The 25,149-nt window shown below is 35.6% G+C and overlaps 1 protein-coding gene across 2 annotated transcripts in view; it reads left to right on the forward strand.

Annotated features, from left to right (window-relative positions):
- The window catches only part of Grid2 (glutamate ionotropic receptor delta type subunit 2), a 1,355,396-nt gene that overhangs the window by 997,265 nt on the left and 332,982 nt on the right, over window positions 1-25,149 (forward strand). For both annotated transcript variants that reach the window (XM_034512535.2, XM_034512534.2), the window contains exon 10: window positions 15,637-15,834. In XM_034512535.2, coding sequence (XP_034368426.1) covers window positions 15,637-15,834 — 198 coding nt within the window. The remainder of the gene's footprint in view (window positions 1-15,636; window positions 15,835-25,149) is intronic.

Raw genomic sequence — 25,149 nt, forward strand, 5'->3', positions numbered from 1 at the left:
GAGAAACCCTGTCTCAAAAAACAAAACAAAAACAAAACAAAACAAACAAACAAAAAAGAAATAAGATTGAGAGTGCCTCAGGAAGACACCTTGTATGGACCTCTGCCCTTAGTGTGCACAAGCATCCCCACACAAAATCACACCAACCTACAGGAAGAGGAAGGTGCATCAATAAAAAGTACACAATGTCTGTCACTACCCAAACTAAGTTATCATATCTATAAAAAATCAGGGCAATTATAGTATCAAATGAATAGAACTATTTGATATAATATACAAAAACTATTTAAAAGTATTTTATGAAGATTATATCCTATAGGATATTTGTTGATGTTAGTATTTACACTATTATTACTTATTTTAAAGCATTTGTAATGTTGTGGGTAGTTTTGGATATTTTTCATCCAATTTAGCAATATACACATTAAATTTGTAGTGTAATGAGAGAATTTCACCTAAAAGGTATGAATAATGCTTTCTCAGCTACTTAATGAATACATTTTATAGCCAATTCAAATATCCATAAGCTTATTCACAGGACTGTCTTCCAGTGCTAGCATTTTAACTGCTACAACTTGACATTTTTATTTTTCATTCATCAAACTCTAGGGATGCAGTCAAAAGCAATTTTATTGCAGTAATATTTTGAATCCTTTGCCACACAAAGAGACACAAATAATTCTTAAGCTGAGATTCTCATTTCTCATAAAAATAACCTGAAGTCCAGCTTTGAACAGATGACTGTGTGAAGGGTTTGGAAGCACTGAAGGAAGAAAAAGTTATACACTAGTCTTGCCTAAAGTCTCTTACACTTTTCTAAACTTCCCAGTCCAATTCCTAAAACATTTTGGATGTCTCCACACCCCCCCCCCCCGGAAACTTAAAATAAGTTATTTTTAAGATACATTCTTAAGCTTGTTTGAGATTTGCTTCCTCACACGATATTCTTTTTCTGAGCTGTGGAATTGCAGTCAAAACGAAAACATATTTGGAGGTATTCACTTTCTGAATGTAAATTTGTGTTACGGAAATCTTGGAGATGTGCGGTTAGGGGACAGAGTCTCATTCTATAAGAGACTGGCCTCAATCTCATGGTGATCCTCTTGTCACCATTTGCCACTTGTAGTGTTTACTCCCATGAGCTGGCATACAAGCTTTGACTTGAATTCGCCTAATTGGTGTCTGAGAAGCCCATGTCCCACATGCTGTTCAAAAAGATTAGCATTCTCTTTTATGAACGCCAATCTGATAAAAGATAAACAAAATGTTTCTTTTTATTCTAATTTGAATTTCCCAAAGGTGTTTTAAGAGAACAAAAGTAAATAGTTCATTGTCAATGTTTGCTTTTAAACTATGTCTTCTCAGTATCTAAGCACCAAATGATATGATTATAATAGTTATTACTTTTATAATATTTTATAATATTATTTGTCTTTTAAATGATTGTAAGTAGCAAGTTTCAGGATTTTATACAAGTACACATTTTTTTTTCATTTCCTGCTACTATGAATGTGTATTGATTTTGTATTCACTGCTTTAGGTCTTTATAAAACACTATCTTTGATTCTGTATTGAATGTTCACCTTGAGGACTTTTCTTTATTGATTCAAAACTTTAGTTTCTCTACTAGGATTACAAATGATACACACTCCAAATACAAATCATTCATGGAGACTCTCAGAAGTCCACCCTCTTCCCAATACTGCACCTTTATTGTGGAGCTCTAGGTGATAGCTTCAAGCTTTAAAACCATAGCCCAAACTGCCAATCACAACAGGTTCACCTCCAAAAAACACACCGAGATTTCCTTCACACGTGATTTAGAAATTTCTTCTTAATGCTTCCGAATTTAATTCTGAATTCTGAATATCAATCATTCATGGTATAGTTGATTGATAAAACATGTCACGCAATGTCACTCCTCTGCTCAGATCCCATCTGCTGTACATCTCCATAGCTACCCATCTTTGTTGAAGGAATACGTAAACTTATCACCACGGCCTTCAAACCGTGTTTCAGCTTTGCTCTACACAGACACTTGGCTTTATGCCATTAGCTCCAAACACACTATGACTCTTCTTTCAAAAGTATCCCTGAAACTCTCACCCAGAGTATACACACTCATCCTCCATGGTGAAAGCTGGGTTTATAAAGGCTCTTAGAGCCAGTTATCACAGATGCCTTGACCAGGCTATTAGTTGTCCTTCTCATCACTCTTTACCATGTGTTCTGGTGGTCTTCTTGTTCTTTTCTTTTTCTTTCTTGACAACTTGACACAAGATGGAGTTTCTTTGAGAAGAGGAAGCCCCAGTTGAGCAAACGCCTTCATCAAATTAGACTGTGGACAAATCTGTGAGATGTTTTCTTGATTAATGATCCATATGGAAGAGGCCAGAGCCCTAGAGGTGATGCCACTCTGAAGTGTGTGGCTCTGTGTTGTAGAGGAAAGCAGGCTGAGCAAGCCATGAGAAACGGGCTAGTATACAGCATTCCTCTGTGGTCTCTACTTCAATTTCAGCCTCCAGTTTCCTGCCTTGAGTTCTTAACTTGAATTCCCTTAACACATTATCAAGGCTGTGATTGGAATATATAAGATGAAAACACCCTTTACTTCCCTGGGTTTCTTTTGGTCATAGTCTTTATCACAGCAATAGAAAGCACAGTAAAGCATCACATTCAAGATGATGGGTGTGTTCCGCATAATCCACATAAGATTTTTTTGTACTATTGTTTGTCATTTCTCTTTCAAGTAGGCTTAAGGTTTTAAAATATCTCTATAATGGTCATTGATTTGGTTAAATATGTCACTATTCCCAAAATACTTTTAAATTTTTATTTAGAGTTTGATTTTAACACTTGCATATATTTTGGGTATATTCAATTAGGCACAGTTTGTGTTTATTGTTTCTGTATCCTGTCAGAAAATGGGTATTATCATAAATTTTGATCATTATTTTTTTATGATTTCATAATGAGAACATGGCCACATCAGCTAAAGTTTATAAATATCACTCTGAAGTCCAAAGTTGCCAAGGTCTTTACAGATGAGCTTTCAGTTTCTGTTATCTGGTACAGTCCATCTCTGAACAGAAGCAGGATGCTATTGTTCACTTTCCCCCAGATAATGGATCTCTGAAAGTTATCTGCCCTGGTGGCCTTTACAAATGCTCCAGAGTACACTGTGCACTGTATAGTTGCTACTGTGCACCTCTGGATGTATTCTTTGGAAAGCAGTCAGGAGCAGCAATGAGCTGAACATTGCAGTAATTGCCTTGGAGTCTACAGAAACTTTCATCCCCAGCTATAGAATACTACTGTTATTTCAAATTCTTCTGTACAAAAATAAATTTTGTTCATTGTCCATTTAGATTCTAATGTCCTGTAATATGTGGCCTTTTTTGAAAGCAATGTCTAAAATCAAGAATTTCATTTTTAGAATTGAAATATTTTGTCCACTGATAGTTTTGCCTCCAACCTAAAAGGTTTCTTTTCCATTTAAATAACTAAGCACAAAATAGAAATTAGAAATAATATATAACATTTGGGATTGTGTGTGTGTATTATATATAAAATATATTATATAATATAAATGTACATATATGAATTTACTTTTACCACTAATATTTGAATCTTATTGTCGGATATATATATAAAACATGTCATATATTTATATATATATATAAAACATGTCACACAATGTCACTCCTCTGCTCAGATCCCATCTGCTGTACATCTCCATAGCTACCCATCTTTGTTGAAGGAATACGTAAACTTATCACCATGGCCTTCAAACCGTGTTTCAGCTTTGCTCTACACAGACACTTGGCTTTATGCCATTAGCATATGTATATATATACACATAAATATACATATATGTATATATACACACATATATATACATATATAACATATATGTAATATATGTATATATGTGTGTAAGTGTGTGTGTATACATATATATAAATATATGTATATACACACATGTATATATATGTACATACATATATATAAATATATGTATGTATTCAATGACTTTATTAAAACTAAGCTTTGACTAGATAGATGGATCAGTGGTTAAAAGCATTAGCTGCTCTTGCAGAGGGCCTGGGTTTGGTTCCCAGCATCCAAATGGCAGCTTACAACCATTCATAAATGCAGTTTCATGGCATCCAACTCTTTTGGATTTCACAGGCAACAGGTATTCATGTGGTGCACGTACATTCATACAAAGGCAAACAGTCCATATGTAAATAAAAGAAAAAACTAAGTTCAGTCCCATATTTGTGAAGCAGCTGCTTCTCTGTCAGATCTTCCTCAAAACTTCCCTTTGCAATGTTTCCTTCAGTTTTCACTATATCTGCTCTTCTCCCCTCCTGAGCCACTGGGGATAGCTCCCTCATAACCTTAGAGTGGCTCCTTCTTCTCATGCAGCTCCTTACATTTTATTTCTTATCCTAATCGCCTTAGTAACAAATTCCCTATCTCTGATGTTTTGAACTTATAAAGTACTCATATATTCTTTAGATGAGATAATGAGTTTTTTCCCTAAGGGGAATGGTAGTCATTAATTCTGCATATATCAAAGTAGAGCGTGTCATCACTAAACAAAATGTGAGCTCCCACCATGCACAAAGACAACTCTCGTTTGCTACAGCCAAGAACATGTTTTATGGCACAACATTTTTGAAGAAGCCATTTAGAAATATTCTCATTCTTTTCATAATGGCTTTGAGTTGTGTGTGAGCAGAATTCTAAGGCATTTCTAGCAACTCGTCCCTGGTGTGGGCCATCCTGACATTCTGGGCAGTCATGCATTATGAAGGCTCCTAATAATCCTTAATAAAGCTTTGGCAGGAGAGCTTGCAGATTGTACTCATCAAAAATACCATACTTAAAACAAACCTCTATCACCGGCAACAATTAAAGTGAGAATTAACCACAGAATCTGCAAGGGACACGCAGTGCTATGAATCAACTTAGCAATTAGCACGAGATTTTTTTAAGTGACTGAATACAAGTTCAAAATTATGAAGTTATTATCAAATGATGTTACAAGTGATGTGAATAAATCTTTGATAATATAAAAGTGCTCCAGTGCCACAACACCCTTTTCTACAGGCAGGTCTATGGATCGTGAAGCTAACGTCCTCAGAATTAGAAAGTGCTGCCGTTGGGTGGCAGTTGTTACTTTAGCCACACAACCCTACACCTAGAGAAGTTGTCACCTGAGAGATCAGTTTATTGGGCTCTATAACTTGTTTTCATTTCACCTCAGACAGCTTTGTACCAGTTTACAATCAAGTCATATTAATATTCTTTGAAACTAATTGCTGGAAAATGAATTTTAGCTGCAGGAATTTGTGATTTTCTCTTCCCTCAACTCCCTGCTTCTGTCCCTTGAGTAGAAGACTTTGAAAATATGTGTTAAACAGAAACAGACTACAAATTCCAGTCATCTGGGAAATTGCAAAGGGATTCTTCATCTGCTCTTGCTCCAAATTATACAATTCTGTATTCTTACTATTGCATATTATCATAGTCTCCCACAGATGTTTTTACTAATGAAGCAAGTAACTGGCTTATGCACACCCCATTGTCTGGTCCGTCTTCACACACTGACTCCTTGTTTTTGTTTACTGAACAATATAGGATAATTTTGGTAGCCTCAGTTGTCAATTAGTGGAGCTCCATCCCCAGGTAGACAGGTCTCTAGGTGTGCCTGTAGGGGGGATTGTCATTAGGGTAATTGAGATGGAAACACATGTCAACTGTGTTTTGTCCCACTCCCTGGCAGGAGTTGTAAATTCAATAAAAAGAAAAAGAAATGACCTGAGTAAAAACTTTTATTACTTTATACTTATGACTGTGGCTTTAGTGTATTTAGTGTATTCAGTTGCTTCAAGTTGCCCACAGTTATAACTATGATGTGAACTGTGAGCCAGAATAAACTTTTTCCCCCTTAAGTGATTTTTGTCAGGATATTTAATCACAGAAGCAGAGAAAGTAAATAAGAGAAACATATGTACAGAAAAAATCACGAGCCATTAATAAATGTCTGTCAAGATGAAAAGGAGAAATTCTCATTGTGACAAAAATCACTCATACTTTTGCATTTTCCCAATTGCTTTGTCCCAGGCTTCTCTGCTTCACTCTCAGAGGGTTGACTTTCTTGGCAGTGTGTCCACTATAAAAACTTGGCTATTTAACTCACAGAATTGCACCTAGTTAGGGATGCTTCATAAATGATATTAAGATATGTTGTTTTAAGATTTTTTTAAAAATTAAGTCATTAAAATGTATTCATGCTAATGTACAGTTCCAGTTCCTTACATTTAAGCTTTGATATTTTATTCACTAGTATACCACAGTGTATTTTACTTTTCCATTTTGATGGGCATTGGGATTTTTTGAATACTTTCAGATATGTCTATTCTAATGCTCCTATTGACATTCTTAAACATAATAATATGCCCCTTCCATCATGCATCCAAGCCAAAGAAATGAACATTTTCATAAGAGAGATATGTCTGGGGATTGCTCAAAAGCAGATGTTCCTAACTTGTGTATGAGCATCTCAGCTCTCTGCTGTCAGTATGACAGTGTTTCCCAAAAAAGTTCTGCTAGTTTACAGTCAGCAAGAGTGAGGGGTAGTTCCCAGGTCTCCACCTGCTTCACCGTATTGCAAGGTCTCGGGATCTTTGTTTCTCCTCCATCTTTTCTCACTTTGAGATTTTCTGTTCGTACTTTTTTTTCTGTTAGGTTCTACTTATTTCAGTTCATGAATTCTTTCTTTTCCAGATTCTAATCACATAAGAAACTTAACCACTATGCTCTGAACTTGGCCGTTATCTTTTCTAATTCTCAAATTTCTGAACAGTCCTATTCTAAACATAATGACACTTCAGATAAATTCCAGTTTTCTAGCAGATAAAATGGTTTCCACTCATTTTCTAAACACATGCTACTGTCCTTATAATTCATGTCTGAAATTCTAACAGAGACATCCTGCAGTCACCAAGTTGGCCTGTCATTTCGACAGTCTTAAAGTATTGTATCTTTTGTATAAGGTCCCTGGTTTTTTGTTTGCTTGTTTGTTTGGTTTTTTGTAGTTGTTGTTTGTTTTCTTTTCTTTTTTTTTTTTAAAAAAAACTATGTTTAAAACTCCTAAGAAGCAATGGTGTGAGGCTGAATGGTGTGAACCTCACTCAAACAGGACTATCATCTTGATTTGGTTGTTGTTAGATTACTTGCCTTGCTTTTTTCCCCTTCAGATACTAGAGGCACTAGTACTGTAACACTATCTAAATCGTGTTGAAATTTTGCATAAGTGTATAGTCTTGGCTTTTGAGCAAAAGATGACAAAATATGAAATTCAGACAAATAAAGTTGAAGGGACAGGTTTTAATGTCTCCTTTTTCTCTAATCTACTATATGTCTTTGAAGTAATACTGTTTATTTTTGTTTCCACGTGTATTAAAAATGGGTAACTGTTAGCTCCTGAATTACTACTCTTTTTTTTTTTTAGCAGTTCTCACCCTTTTTCTCTGTTGCTTCCTTGGCACGAGTTCTGTTGAGCCTTCTTTGCATCTTCAGTGCACTGAGCATACACCCTTCTCTTGCCTGTGGTTCTTTGATGGTGCTATGCATGACTTCTTACATCAGCCTACTCTATTAAGTACAAGGTTTGAAGCAGTAGCTGCTCAATGGATATTAAATGGGTACGTCAATGAGTGTATAAATTTTGAAGATAGGTGCATATATAACAATGCTTCAATCAAACCAGGTATCGCCAGAGCTGAGCACATGTATCTCCTTTAATAGTTCCCAGAGCTTTAATCTAATCTCACTGTTTGCGTTTACCTCTCTGATATATTGACTCCTTGTCCTTCCAGAGAACAATGAGCTTGAATTACAATTTATGAATAGTGATCTAAATCTGTAATGGAGCTTAAGAATAAAGCTTTTAAAACATTGATCTGGATAAGGATATAATAAAAGTTTATTTAGGGTGTAAAATTTAAAAGGCATGTTCATCAATAATTCATCAACTTTCCTTAAAAGAATCCTTAGTGTAACAACTTCTATTTAGCACTGCTAATCAATTCTAGTTGCCATTACAAGCAACAGATTTTGCAAACACACCTGTGATATACATCTATTTTTATCAGTATTTATTTTAAAAGTGGAATTAAAGTTACTTTTGAGAAGAATTTTTTGTTGTTGTTGTGAGAAGGAATAGCAATATATCGGGAAATCCCCAAACAACGCAGGTTGTTGCTAGGACAATAGGTAGTTCTCCACAAACTGACAGAAAGTCCCCATCACTAAAGACAAAAATCTCCACAACTCAATGAACTGAGAGTGATTGAGCTCATTCCTACATGAAACCTTCAACTGCATATTCTTGTGTCTGTGACTTGGAAAGGCACTCAAGAGGGTGCCAAAAATAAGCAACGACCCAACCACAAAACCTTTGATCTCCAATCTATAATCTCTGCAAAATATGGTAGGACAATGGTTAAACCAACCTTTTGGAAGCAACCAATCGATGTCTGATTTGACTTAAGACTTACTCCATGAGCTTGAACCCATACTGACTTTGCTTAGGTAACAAAGAAGAAAGTCTATATAGTCCAGACATCTAGAGTAAAACCAAATACTACTGTTCTATAAAAAAAAAATAAATAAAATAAAATGTCTTTTAATGATATTCTGCTCTACTCATAGATCAACACCTTATTCAGCCATCATCAGAGAGGCTTCCCTCTACAGCAGAAAAGAACAAACACAGAAAACCATAGCCAAGTATACACACACACACACACACTGGGGGCCGACTTTTAGCAGAAAGCGGCTATCAGCTTTGCAGCCATCTTGAGCCATATACTCTGACATGAGACATGGATTACAATAGCCTACAACAGCTGAGCACACTCCGATAATCTTGGTTTAGATACCTTGAGATTAAAGGTGCGTGAGATTAAAGGTGTGTGAGATTAAAGGTATGTGACTTAAGAGTGTAATTTAGAGATAAGATTTAGAGACAAGACCTAAGGGCATGATTAAAGGTGTGACCAAAAGGCATGGCTTAGAAGTGAGACATATAAAAGGCAGAGACAGAACAGAACAGAGAACCAGACACAGCAGAGAGAAGACAGGTAGCAGGCACTTGGAAGAGAACTTGGAAGAAGTAACTTGGAACTTGGAGGAACTGAAAGCTAGGGACTAGGCACTAGGAACTCAAGACTTAGGACTTAGACTGAAGAATAAACGGGATTGAATTACAGTCTGTCTGGTCTGCATTCTTCGAGTCTGTCCTCACTCTCGCTCTTGCTGAACCCCGACCCGCGGACCGGAGGGGCAGCTTGGGCCGGGATACAGTGGCTGCTCAAACGTGGGGCAGCCTGGGCCTCAACATTTTGCTCAGGTTGAGACATTTTTTTTGGTGTCTGAACAGGGACTCGAGCTTAGGTCTCAACATTTTTTGGCGCCTAACGTGGGGCAGCCTGGGCCTCAACATTTTGCTCGGGCCACAACATTTTTGGCGCCTGAACAGGGACTAGTGTGGCTCCCAACATTTTTTGGCTGCCCAAAGTGAGACTCCAGCTTAGGCCTCAACATTTTTTGGCCACCTAAAGTGGGCCAGCTTAGGCCCTAACACACACACACACACACACACACACACACACACACACACACACACAGAGAGAGAGAGAGAGAGAGAGAGAGAGAGAGAGAGAGAGACAGACATTCACGCACAGAGAGAGAGAGAGACAGACAGACATGCACGCACACACACACACACAGAGAGAGAGAGAGAGAGAGAGAGAGAGAGAGAGAGAGAGAGAGAGACCTTGGAACACACAACTTTAAATGATATGTCTTCACCAAACCGCTTCTCACAGAGCTCTGGGAAACCCACAGAAGTGGAAGGAGGAGGAGTCCAGGAGACAGAGGGGATGGAGGACACCTAAAGAATAATGCCCTCTAAAACAGTGGTTCTCAACCTGTGGATCTTGACTCGTTTGGGGGATCTCATATTAGATATCTTGTATATCAGATTCTTATATATTATGATTCATTACAGTACCAAATTATAGTTACAAAGTAGCAATGAAATGATTTTTTTTGATTGGAGCCCACCACAACATGAGGAACTGATAAAGTGATAAAGGATTGCAGCATTATAAAGCTTGAGAACTGCTGCTCTAACCCAACTGAGCAAAGCTCATATGAACTAGGGAGTTGGAAGCATCCCTCAGAGAGCCCACACAGGTCTGCACCAGGTCCCCTGCATACATACTGTAGCTTTCAGTTAGTACTTTTATGAGGCTCCTGAATGTATAAGTGAGTGGGTTTCTGATTCTTGTGCCTTTTCTTGGGAATCTTTTTTTTTCTGTTGGCTGTTCTTGTCCAACTTTAATATGATGGTTTTACTTTATCTTATATTTTATTTTGTGATGTTTTATTGTTATCTATTAAAAGCCTGTTCTTTTCTAATGAGAGACAGAAAGAGACTAGATCCAGAAGAGATGGAAGGTAGGAGGAACTGGGAGGAATAGATTATATTGTATAAAAAAAGAATCTATGATTAATACAGGGGGAGGGGGAAAAGTAAGAAAAAAATATAGCAATTTATTACGTTAAATAATTGCTGTAAAGATTTGTCAGCAAAGCTGAAAGGGTGTAGCTGGTATTTCATATCCAAATATGCAATGGGATGTTACTATCTATAATTTATTCATATAAAGTAATGAATAGATTTAATACTAAAACCAGTGCTATGCAATGTAGTACATGTCTTAATTTTTATTTTTAAGGTTTTTCCATCCTATATTTTTAAGTTTTATATTTTACTCGCTCCCCAATTATATATACTCCTACCTTCCTACCTCTCTAACTTCATGTTCTTTTTCTCTCTCTTTTTTTAAATTTTCATTGGTTACAGTTTATTTTGTCCAAGTACTCCTGTATATGAAGCTTGTCCTGAACCATGATTAATATACCAGGGAGTCATACCATTTAAAAAAAAAAAAAAACTGTCTTTCTCCCAACTTGGCAATGCTAGATAATGACTTTTATGTTTTTTGACTCTATTTTGTAAGTATTATATTGAGAGTATTTTTGGTTTGTTTTATTCTGCTTTGTTTTGTATATTTATTTGTATGATAAACCTATTTATCTCTGATGATTGAATAATCATAATTTAATAAAGTAATACCGTTTAATAATACTAATTCAACTTTCTGTTACATTTTTGTCTGATTTCAGTATCAGGGTAAGAGTGGTATCAGAAAACAAATTTTAAAATGTCCGTCAGTTTTTCTTTCATGGAATAATTTGAGTACTGTTGTGAGCTCCTCTTTGAAGGTCGGGTTGAACTGTGCGTTGAATCCTATTTGCCCCAGGCTTTATTAGTTAGAAGATTCTTAGGTACTGTTTCTATCTCATTAGATGTTATGGTCTATTTAAATTATTTATTTACTTTGGTAGATCATATATATCTAGAGATTTGTTTATTTGTTTTAGATTTTTCAGGTTTGGTAGGACTAAAGATTTAAAAGTATGACCTTATGATTCTTTCAATTTCCTAGGTGTCCTTTGCAGTGTTGCTCTCCTTACTCCTAATATTATTAACTTGGACACCACTTTCTGTCCTTTAGCTAATTACGTTAAATGTTTATCAATCTTATTCATTTTTGAAGAATCAACTCTTTATCCATTAATTCTTTGTAATTTTTCATTTCTATTTCATTAACTTCAGTTTTGAGTTTGATTATTTCTTCCCACTTGTTCTCGGTGTTATTTGCTTTTACCTTTTAAGCATTCAAGTATTATTAAGTTATTAATATGAAATCGCTTCGGTTTCTTGATGTAGACTCTTTGTGCTATAAACTTTACTCTTCCAGCTCCCTTTTCTCCGTCTCAAAGATTTTGGTATGCTTTGTGTTCATTTGCTTCCACTTCAGGAGTGTGTAATTTTCTTATCGATTTCTCTCTTGATAGAGTTTTCATTCAGTAGTCTCCATGTTTAGTCTCCATGAGTTTGTATACTCTGTGATAACTGTCAATATCCATCTTTATTACCTACATAGCCCAGTGATATGCAGGATTTTATTTCAATTCTTATGTATTTATTGGGAGTTTCTTTATGTCGTAATATGTGATCCGTTTTGGAGAAAACTCCATAGGCTGCTGAGGAGAAGGAATATTCTTTATTGATTGGGTGGAACGTTCTGTAAATATTTGTCAGCTCTATTAGACTTATGATCTCATGTAACTTCAGATTTTTGTTGATTTTATATAAATGACTGATAGTGAGAGGAGAGGATTAAATCTGTATATTATCTCTATATTAAGGAAAATCTATGATTTTGGAACTAGTGATATTTCTTTTATGAGATTAGTTGTCTTGGAGTTTGTTATGAGAATGTTTAGAATTGTAGTATCTTCTTAGTGAAGTTTTCTTTTAATGAGTTTGGCACATCCTTTCTTATCTCTTCTGACAAGTTTTGTTTTGAAATCTTTGTTTCAAAAATTAAAATGGCCACACCTGGTTTTTGCTTAGTTCTATTTTCTTGGAATGCCTCTTTCAATTTTACCCCAAGAAAAAGCCTGTCCTTGAAGTTGAGGTGCATGTTATATGCAGAAACAAAGGATAGACCCTGTTTATTAATTCAAATGTTTCACTGTCTTTTTATTGGAAAAATGACACCATTAACAAAGAGTTATTATTGAACAATGCTTATTAATTCTTGTTCTTTTGTTATTTTTTTCTAAGATCTACTTTGACTAACTGATCAGTTATTTCCTGTGTCCATTTGGGTGTGTTTCATCTTCTTTCAGACTGAAGCATCCTCTGTAAAGGTGGCTTAGGCATTATAATTTGTTCAAATGGTTTTTATTATGGAAAGTTTTTTTCTCCTCCTATACCAACTGATACTTTTGCTGAATATAGTAATATGATCTGCCAAGGGTGGCCTTACAGAACTTGTGGTACATCAGATCAGGCCCATGAAAATAGAGAATTCCCAGGGCTAAATAGTTTTAGCAAGAGAGTCAGGCACCATCTTTCATGAATTATTTTTTTTAAAGCTTATTACCTACACTGGAACAAGTTGCAAGTGAAGAAATAAGTCATTTAATCATCATGTTTTATGATGATGATGTTTTCATCATCAATTAAAACATGATACAAGATTTCAAGGCCCTATTAATTATTAGACTTTGATTATATATACATGTATCTAAAATTTGATATTAATTTATATTTTTATAATATTTTCTGTTTTTAATTACCTCACTGGCTACTTTAGAAAGTTTGTCATATGTAGTCACTGGTTAACTTTTCTGTCCCAAAACCAAATGAAGAATACAATGCTTTAACAATTGTTCAGAAGGTGTATTTTATTTTCATTATATTTATTTATCTATTTATTTATTTTGGTGGGAAGAAGGCAGTGTACACTCCACAACACTATTGAAGAAGTCAGAAGAAAACCTATGAGAGTCACTTCCTTCTTCTACCATGTGTGTCTCTAAGGTTGAACTCAGGTTGTTAGCCTTAGAGACAAGTGTCTTTACTTATTGAAATTGTTTATAGGCCCTGGAAGTTTTACTATAAACTTTAAAGTGTATAAAGAACTTTCTGTCAGGATGGGATGTGTTTTACTTACAAAATTAACACATGAAATTACACTTTACAATCATGTATCATATGATGCCATTAAAAGTACAAAAGTCAGTAATATGACAAAATATGATTTATTCTCAGGAGATTTAATCTACTGATCTAAAAATTAGCCATTAGTCATCATAATGAAATATTGCCATGACAGAAAAAACTCAGTAGCTCGACAAAAATATTGGAATTTATTTTTTAATGTATTATATAATCCAAGAAAGACAACTCTAGTCTGGTACAACACCTCAATTGTCAGAGATACAACTCTCTGCCTTGTTTCTGTGTAGCATATGAGCTCATTTCCAGGGCACCAGACACTTTATGCTCATTCAAGATGAAAAGCCACAGAAAGACAGCAACAACGGGTACAAATATGACATGGCTTATAGTGCATTAGCTCTAATTAGTCACATGGCCATACTGAGCATTACAGAGAGCCATAGGTTGCATTTATTCTTAGTGGTTCTAATGTTGGGGACTATATAAAAGGCGTGGGGACCCTTAATTGTCTTTTGCTATTACTATCTATTTACTGATTGATATAACACTAAGACAATGTATCTTTAAAAGTAAATACATAGATAAAACTTTAAAAGAGAAGAGACACTGGTAATTTCAGAAACCACTATGGCAAACGCAGGGCAAATCCAAGATATCCATGTTGTTAGGACACATCAATGTTAGTACTGATTTTCTGAGTATACATTAATATCAGTAAATGAAGCTTTTTGACACTTAGTATGAAAACATTTTTTTCAGGGTACTTTTTGAGTATTCTCAAAATAGAGGCAATGTTTTACAGAGTGTTCACTTGTGTCTTCTGGAAAAGGCCAAAAGCAAAATATTATTGTGCATATCAAAGATGGCTTCTTTGTGTGTCTCTACAGAAAAATTACTCAAAGAAAAAATCTTTGTATATATTGGCTTCTACCCAAGTTATTCCCCAGGTGCTGTATGGACTATTTACACAAACAATGGCTATCTGTAAATTTTAATGTCTTTGAATTATTTCCTCAGAAGTTTAGAAAATTAATTAATAAACTATTGAATTTTCTGTCATCTACCAGCGTGTTTCAAAACAACTGCACACTTAACACCTACTCTAAACTAAAAACAGCCAATGTGTTAGCAAAGTCAGGAGCAAAGTCAGACTTAGGAGAGGGTACTTGTGTAACTGGCCTAAAGCACTAGGTTTGGTCCTCAGTGTTTCATAGGCTAGGACTCGTGGCTAAGACCTTTAACCCCAACACTCTGGAGGAGGACAAAGAGGATGGTAAATTCAAGTTCATCCTGGGATACATGAGAATTGTACCAAATTTAATAAAATTAAAAATTAAAGCATGTGAAAAGATGAAAGAAGTAGGGTATGAAACCAGTTTGTCAAATTTGCTAAATTAGCTCATCAAAAAGATGACTTTTAAAGTAGTAGTTATAATAGAGAAGCTGTTTTTTGTAATGAAACATATTTATATCAAAGTTGTAAAACTACTTGCCAAGTGACTTCTAGTATGTACGATATTCTAAATTTTATTCAACTATATCTTGAATATTTGCTATTTTTGGAATTGCACATATGTTAATGTTTTTATCTATCTTCACACAGGTGAAAAAAATGTCTATTGGAGACAGGAAAACCATAGCTTCTTAAAAGTTAGTTACACTGCTGATGAATCTTAAGTTGTGCCCAAGTAGCAAGAAATAGGAAATCATGTTCTTGAAAAAGTTTAGTTACATTCATCTCTGTTTTGATCTGACAGTGATGAACTGAGAGAAGACAAGAAACAGGGTGATTAAGCACAGTTCAATAACATGATGCATCAAAAATGTATAAACCCTACTCCCAAGTTCATTTTTTTTCAAAGCATGAAGTGGGACTTACACTTTATCAGCTAGAGAATGAGTTGTTTTTAGGGAGCAATGTTTATTGACACTAAGATTTTTTTTCCATGTAGGAGGAGCCTTTTGTAATGGTCTCTGAAAATGTCTTGGGAAAACCGAAGAAATACCAGGGCTTCTCCATTGATGTTTTGGATGCCCTATCTAACTACCTGGGTTTTAACTATGAAATTTATGTTGCACCGGACCACAAATATGGGAGCCCACAAGAAGACGGGACATGGAATGGACTGGTAGGAGAACTTGTTTTTAAGGTAAGAATACATTTATCTCGTACTCCAAACTTCAGCTGTAATCAATGAAAGCTGTTTTCATAGAATGGAGCTTGAGGGAAAATATTTGATTGTGGATTTAGTCCAACAGATTCACCCAGTCCTACTTAATGAATGCTGTGAAGAGAAAATTGTATAGTAAAATAAAATTTACATTTATGCATCTCCTATAACAGAAAAGAACAATTGCAATCTTTGTTCTTTGTGTTGACCTTCTACCTGTTGCATTCTGTGTTTCCTTAGGATTGTCTAATGTAGGTTGTTCTTGGGGTCAGTCAGTTATTGGGAGGGTGGAGTTTAGAGGTATATTTTTGCCTCATCTGGCTGCCTGTTCTATATTAAACTCTATCCTTTGACACATTAGCTGCTAACATTCTGTTAGAACTCCAGTGCTTTGTGAATTGAAGTAACTCAATGACTATGTAGCATAACAGTAATCCTAACCAGCTGCAGTACTCATTCCCAACAGAGGATCACCCTCCAGGATCTGCCGACTTTTCAAGAAGTAGCATAAAGTGAGAGGTAGACTGCACAAGATTGTGGGAAAACACAGAGGTGCGGTGGTAGTATTTTATATACACAGATGCACATGTTTGAGAGGATGCACACATATGAAGACATACGTACATGCATACATACATGCAAACATACATACATATATTCTGATTAAGGAAAGAGAAAAAAATAATGGAAGAGTAAGTGTTCATATATATTTGCTTGAATATATATATATATATATATATATATATATATATATACAGAATTGAATATTGTTAAGCAAGAGAGAAAACAAAAGAGGAATTTAATATAAAAAAGAAGTGAACGTATAAAAGATAAACATGCCACAGAGATGAAGAGTTAGTTTGAGAAATGGTTTTGATAAGGGAAAGTTGTTGCTGTGTCTGAAATATACAGTTCGGTGTTTGGGACGTTGAGGCAGATTGTTGCTTCAAGTTTCTTGACAAAACTAAGGCATGCAGTATGCTGACAGTGATACTAACAGGCATCATCTAAGAGTCTGTAGGAGGCCAAGGTGGGACACAACTTTAATACCAGCACTCAGAAGGCAAACGAAGGAAGATCTTTGTGAGTATACGGCCAGTCTAGTCCACGTAGTGAATTCTAGATCAACTGAGGCTACACACTGAAACCCTTTTCCTAAATAAATAAATAAGTCCTCGGTGCTTAGGAAGGAACTGTGGTGTTTCATATTTTTCAGATTGTCAACAGAGGCCCATTGTCCATCTGATGAGTTCAGACATTAAAGCTATCGTGTCTTGAATATACTAAGAAAACCAGAAAAATGTTAATCCCCTCTTTTCATACTCTTTCACCTCAAAATTCTTTCATTTACTCCATTATTGTACTGGCAACCCAACAGCTTTGATTTGAAATAAATATTAGCCATGGTTAGCAGTTATACATTTACTTAAAGGCGTTTTATCTTAAGACAATCTTAAGGACTCTCTGAATCATAATATCCACTTATGTGAAAAACAGTCACTGTGGATATTAACCAGAATAATCAATCCAAAAACAAGCAAGGAAGGAGACTACATTTGGTCTCATTAGCCAATACTAACAGATTGGTGACCCTTTCCCAGGTGCTGTGCTTAAAAGCATAATGAAATCAACATACATTTTGCAAGTCGATTGACAGGGTTTGCTAATAGATCAGATGGGGAGGTGGAAGAAATGTCAAAGGCAAATCCTTTCATCTTATCTGTCCAACCTCAGCAGTAGAAAGACACCCTTTGCTACCCTGTCTTCCTAGCTTCACTTGGAACTTTGCTCTAGCTGCCATCACCTATGTTGCACCTACAGAGGTTCAATTACTTTCCTTCTCATTCATCACTTGAATATATATATATCTATATATCTATATCTATATCTATATCTATATCTATATCTATATCTATATATATATATATATATATATATATATATATATATTCTTGCTGCTTCTCTTTTCTCTCCCCAAATAGTTTATCTCTAATCTCTCTCTCCCTCTCTCCCTCTCTCCCCCTCTCCCTCTCTCCCTCTCTCCCTTCATTACTTTCTCTTCTATTTCCACATACTATGTGTCTATACTATGTGTGTACATAAATCTAAATTCATCTCATTACATTTATTTATGTGCATGTGTGTGTGTATGTATGCGTGCACATGTGATAGATAGTACTTAAGTGCTACAGTACATGTGAGAAGGTCAAAAGACAACTTGAGAAAATAATTTTCCTCCTTATAATGTCTGAGTCCTGGGGATTGAACTTAGATTTTCAAGCTTGGTAACAAATGCCTTTATACACCAGACCAACTTACTGTCCTAAATCTAAACTGTTCACATAGGAAGAATTTTCTTCTCAACTTGTTTTATTTATCTTCATCGAAAGATCAACAGTTCCATCCGTTTTCCTCCAAATGCCATTATTTCATTCCTCTTCATGGCTAAATAAAATTCTATTGTGCATGTGCAGTTCATTTTCTCCATCCTGTCATGTGGTATCCAACATCTAAGCCAGTTTTCTATCATAGTCATTGTGAATATTGCAGAGAAAAATATCAATACAGTGGTCGTATGAATGAGCTAAGCACTTCTCTGGTGAAAGACATAGCATGGTGTTTCGGTTAGCTTGGAGAATATAAACTTTTAAAGTTTCTGAATGGTTTTTCCTACCAACGTGGCTTCTGATCTCTTTTTCTCTTATTCACTGTGTTCCAGGCTAGACTCTTTAATTGTACTCATCTTAGTAAAACCTACTCCTGCATCCATCTGTTTTTTCAGAATTCTTTGTGCACTCATTGCGATTATGTCTCAGTAATTTTTTTTTTATTTTCTAACAACCCCCTGCTAAGTTTTACTTTATGTCTAAAATGTTCCCATCTTTATGGTAAAGCTAAAGATCTCTGGGTTTTTCTCCTAGTATTTTAGGCATATTCTATTCTGTCACTCTCACCTCCCTGGAATTGACTTGAGAGCGATAACCCTTACTAGTATAGAAAAAATAGGGAAGGAAATACTAAGAAGAGTATTCTGAATGTTGAATAAATGTTGACCTTTTACAGACAAGTTTCAGTAGGCACATAGAAAGCCAAGTATCAGTAACATTTTATGGATGTTGATATGTAAAGTCCTCATAATGATGCCATAAAATAGAACTAACCACTCTTCCTATGATATGAATAAAAATGAACATGGCAATGAGAGTTTTAGAAGCTTGGTCAAAGTCAGAAAGCTAATAAGAGAACGAGAGTCTGAGCCAGTAGTTGGCTCTAGAGCTGTGGATTGTCCTCCTCTGAGCCATCCAAACAGAAAGTGAAATAAGTAATTTGATATAAGAGTTTGGAGTTCAGACATGGACTCTGGAATGGACATACATTTGAGGCTCATCAGCATATAGATGGAATTTAAATTGCCCCTCTGTCTTTCTTTGCCCCATTTCTCTTCTATCTTCAATCTCCTCCACATCTTTGCTCCTTCCCACTGCTTGAAAAGGCATTCTCATCTCAAATATAACCTTTCTGTATTTTCTAAGTTAAATTAATTAGGTGTCTTTGGTTGCAAATGACAATCCAGTTAAAGTGAAAAGATAATTTAATGGCTCACAAAGCTAAGCTGCCAGGGACAAGATCCAGACACATCTCATCAGGCCGTGGACTTGCTTTCTCTTTTGCAGCTCTGCTTCCTTGATGTGGTCCTGGTTCTCAGGCAGTTTCACCTATCTTGGAAGTAAGGTGACTTTCAGCAGCTCCAGGCTTACGTTTCAGCCTCTCATCTATCTCAATATAAACATTAGCGTTCTTTTGCCAATAGCTCTGATTCAGAACCTCAGCCTGAACACACACTGGGCTCTGACCATAAACTATTATGTCCAAAAGGAGGTACAGTTCCCAGTCTCAGACAAATATATCATCCCTGTATCCACCACAAAGATAGGCACTGCTGAGTGGCTCCATATAAAACATCTTGACTAAACATATGCAGTGCTGCCCAAGATAAAAATTACCCAACTGGAGGTAGGGGAAATGGTTAAAAAGCAAAATATTGTTCATTTTTATGTATAAGCATAATTATCACAATGATAAAGAAATTATCAATAGTTACACATACACAAAGTATTATATTAAAGTCATAATGAACACATTAATTAAGTTACAAACAATAGGCTGCAAAATGTTTATTGGTCCATGATGAAGATCTGTCTGTATCGACACTTGACAGGTGTATGAAGCAGTAAGATTCATAATATAGTTTTAAACCACCAATGAAAATAAACAGAATCACAGTCACAATCTCCAAAGAAACACCTGATGGTCAGGATACCCAAAAAGGAAATCTATTGCAATGGAGTAGATCATTTAATAATTCAACAGCACAGTAGGAGATGGAATATGATTGATTTTACAAAGAAAAGGAACAACTTGTATTACACCTATAGTTAGAGTTACTTTCTGTTCTGCATACCATTATATAAAATGTCACTTGGTTGAAAGACATATATTTCAGTTCACATTTGTGACCTTGCTGGCAATTCAGCAAAATTTAAAAAACAATTTGGAAGTGATTATGGGGTAATTACTTGCATGGATCTAGAACTGACTCTTAGTAACACAATGCTTTGCAGTTTATATTTATTTACATTTATTATTCACAACAGAAGGGATAATTGCTACCTTAATGCTACAGGTAACAAAATGAAACAAACAAGCTTTAAGTGGTTGCCTAGCCACATTGTTTTAAATGCAGACAGTCTAGTTTCAGAATCCAAGTGCTAATTTTATCTTCTTATCAGTAAGGTGAAGAAAGGGGTCAGAATTCATGTAGTGATATAATGCATATATGTGGGGGCTAACGAGGACTTGGACTTGATTTCCAGTGCACACATGAAGGATTTAATCTACCTATCACTCCAATCCCAGAGGATTCAACATTCTATTCTTGTCTTCTTGGACATTAGGCAAGTACATGGAAAACAAACATATGTGAAAGCAAAGCAACCATTCACATAAGAATATATATATATATATATATATATATATATATATATATATATATATAAATTTAGAGTTTCCAAGGCTAGTTTGAAAAGATGTGGACTATGTCTAGGCTCACAAGACAGAATCTGTGATGAGAGTGTTGACAACCATAGAAGACAAAGTGTGATTTTTGCTGGTGTTGAAAACGTGGGAAGAAAAATAAGAAAAGCTTAAGCAAGCAGAACCTGAATGTGATCTATATAAAGTGTGATAAAATGTAAAATAAGTGCAAGATTTGATTTTTAGTAAGGAAAAGAAAATTTCAGTTTATGAGATATGTGTGTGGATATATATGTATACACACACACACACACACACACACATATATATATGTGTATATATATATATATATATACATCTTATACACATATATCATATACATCATACACATCATATATATTATATACATATACACATATATCGTATACATATGCATATATGTACACATCATATACATCATATACATATACATCATATTCATGAAAGAAGAGAGAGAAAAAAGAACTTATTTTCATAGTCTTCCCTGTGCAAGGCAGAAGGCTGAGACTATGTCCCTTTTCTTTGCCAAGTACATTAAATGCCCTATATTTACCCATTCATTTGCATACATTTTGAATGCATTTTATATTCTGGGCCTGTTGATGTTATAAATATAAGATAATTGTTTTTAGGTTAAAATATTCCATAGAATACATGACGATGAACTAAAACTAAACATAACAACACAGTGTGACAAATGACACAGGCTATAATGGCAACTCTTAGGCCAGGGAGTAACATCTCCCTAGAAAGAGGAAAAGATTGCATGGAAAAAAAAAACACTTGAGCTGGGTCTTCAAGATAAATGGAAATACAGAAGGCAACAACAGGCATATTATGAAGATTGTCTTGTCATATTCGAAAAATTTAGACTTTATCATTTACCTGGTCAATGTTTTAACAGGCTTGTACATAGAAGAAAAGTGTGATTTAATTCAGAATTTAAAAAGTTAGCTTAGATAGAGCTGAGCAGGCACTGGTATGAGAAAGAATAGTTTTTAAAAAAATAATTTATTAGGAAATAAAGGGATGTCTATAATAAAATGGCAGTGACATATTAACAGAAAAAACTGATGTCAGAAAAATTACTTAATATACTAAGAAGTAACTAATAGAACTTGCAAGTTCAGAGGAGATGAAGGAATGAAACACGCTCAGAAGTAGAGCAAATGTGCCGATGGCTACAGAATAAAACACACTAGAAAAGCCCAGCTGAGACACACAAGTTTGGACAAGGACATTGTGACACTGGTGCCTGATGAACACCTCAGTGGAACTGTCTAGGAGTGGCGAGTTGTTGGTCTAGAATTCAGGCAAGCAGTGCTGAGGAATGAATAGAGCGTGTGATGACACAGTTAACTGTGAGATTAATGAGAACTCAAGCTCTGAGGTACTGAATCCCCCGAGTTATTACGTCTGTGTAAGGAGAACTGGTGGTGTTGTTTCTGCTACTGGATAAGATGAAGAGTAGAGAACAAAGAAAGTTGACTCTGAGGGATGGCTCAGAGAAAACTCGGTGTGCTGATCTGTCCCTCTCCCCATCATCTACCTAGGAAGAGGGAGCGGTAATAGCTCTTGGCAAGACTGAGGTTTCCCAGCTTCACAGTCAGACTGATCTGCAGGGAGGCACAACAAAGAACCATCTTTCTCATCACTGTCTCCTAGGAAGTCCAGTTTATGGTGGCAGACTGCCCATAATTCCTGTGCTTTAGAAAGAATTAACAGTTGGAAAGAGGCCAGAAGTTTCTGTGTGGAAGTTGAGCACACACATCTTTACCTGCTCCCACATCTTTTCAGGACTGCACAGGATCCTTGAAAATATCTGTATTCAACAAGGTTTTGTCAGTCACCAAATGAGAATCTTTCCGTCCCCCTCAGTTGCCCATGGCTGCCCAACTACGGATGCTAATGAAGCTTCTGAAGTGTGATGTAGTTCTGCAAACCAACTGTTTTAAAGAGAGGACTAAGAGCATGATATTTATTTGGAAAAAAAAAGAATTTCTTATAGATATCTTAAATCTGTGACTAAGATGTTAATTTGTATTTCAGGCTAAACACTTATTAATGGCCTAATTGAGTTTCCCAGAATGTACTAGATGCAGGCCTGAAAGGAGTTCAAATGTTGCAGGTGGTAAGAAGTTTTGCAAATCTGAATGTTGAATATCCAACATCTGTCCACTGGATTCCAGTGCAAGGTAGTACTGAAAGACAGACATTGGAGACCACATAACTGTGCATGCAAAGAAGACAAAACATTTTCCTGAATGTCTGTTGTTGACAAGGAGGTTTTAACGCTAATGAACACAGAGGACAAGGAGAGATCTCTGCAAGCATAAATTATGTAGATTCGAATTCCTTAGTGGATTGTTGTAGGAGCAATTTTCTGAATTTGCAGGTGATATTTAATTGGCACACATTACAAACATCAAGGAGCAATTCAATCAGATAAAGGACTTGAATCATTAAGCACGTGGTGTAATAGGTGAGAAGCATAGGGAAGTGGCAATAATAAGACTTGAATCAAGCTAAAGACCATGAGCTGGATGTTTGCCAAAGGGAATGATGCTGTCCAGGAATGGTTATGGGTTTAAAGACAGCATACAGGCAAGGGCAAGCAAAGCTTCAGGAAAATATGTTTGGATTTAAAAAGATTGGTAGGTTAAAGGTTATAAATTAACAGACTACTGCATCAGTCAAAGCCAAGGTGATATAAAGACCAGAACTCCGGTGAGAAAACTGTATAACCAGGCATGTATAAATCCTGAATCCTGCTGTTAGCTATTGATAGGCCATCCAGTACCTCAGTTTTCATCTATCTTAGGCTAGAGATCCAGGAAAATTGAATGATTAAGATGATTTTGAGCACATAAAAGAATGCATATGTGAGTTAAGGTATTCAACATAAATTTTAAAAGACAATCCAATCATGAATTTTTTTCCCTGTGATTCTGGGTGCATAATTATAAGGTAGTGTTTATATTGCTTAGTCATTTTCTTACTATGCAAGCTCCATGAAAATTACAGCTGAAATTACTCTGGAAATTACAAACATGGAGAAATGTGCCTCCTGTTGAAGACGGCACATTGCATTGTTGTTTAGAGTTGTCATTGACAGAAGAGTCATACTGTCTTTCTTTGAGTCTTTAGAATGAAGAAGAACATAAACACACACATGAGAATCTGAAATATTCCCTCACCTTAGAGCAGTCTGTGAATGGAACCCTTCTGAGGAAGATTTGTTAGGTTTTACATATTTGTTTTCAGAATGGATGCTTTGGACAAAAGCCATTTTTTGAATGACAGTTGACATTAACTCTGTTCCTCCATCATGACTCATCATACAGCTCTGATTTTGAGTCTCAGGAATTTTTATGTTTACTTAAGATATGATAATTCCATAATGGCAGCTTTTAAATTAAATTTGTCACCATGATTAAATACAAATCCAAAATGACTAAGACTAATTGTGTCAAGGTTGGCAGTGACCCACAGTGTCTACAGAGACTCCCTGTGCGTAGTGGGGTCATTCACACGGACTCCTCAGATAGTTTCCACATTACTTGATGTGGTGACTGATCACTGGGGAATTAGTCTGTCAAATCACTCTCTTCTTACTGTCTCTGGGAGCTCATTCTCTTCTCATTTATTTACATTCTAGTTCTCACTACAGACCGCTATGTATATAGAAGGATCCCAAGAAAATTCTAGAGTTTTTGAAGTTTTCACTGTAATTAAAGCAAATCCACTCAATCTCATCCGTTACCCTTGGTTTGAGTTTTGTTGAAATGCCGGGTATAGAAATTGGTTTTGCACTCTGTCTACAAGAAGTTTTGAGATGACCCCTCAGAAAACAGAAAGTAACTAACCACACAACAAAATAGCTATTTCTGATAATCTGTTTCTTGAAGTTATAACACTGTCTCTTGAGGATTGCAAAAATAGTATTTTTAAGTTGCTTGGAAGGGTATAGGAAAATGCCAAAAAATATGGCAGTATATAAATATCATGGAATATTCTGATTAATATTTGGTAAACATTTATTGAGGCCTAAGTTGTTACTGGAATTCTGAAGAATGTCTATGATGCAAGACAGAGTTCCTCTTCTCCAAGAAACAGCTAGATAGGAAGGGGGAGAGAACATGAGAATGAGAGGCTCCAATATATGTCTAGCACTGTCTTTATACAGTTCCCATTCCTGGTAAACACAAATGGTCAAGTGGA

Source organism: Arvicanthis niloticus, chromosome 9, assembly GCF_011762505.2.
Source record: "Arvicanthis niloticus isolate mArvNil1 chromosome 9, mArvNil1.pat.X, whole genome shotgun sequence".
Lineage (NCBI taxonomy): Eukaryota > Metazoa > Chordata > Mammalia > Rodentia > Muridae > Arvicanthis > Arvicanthis niloticus.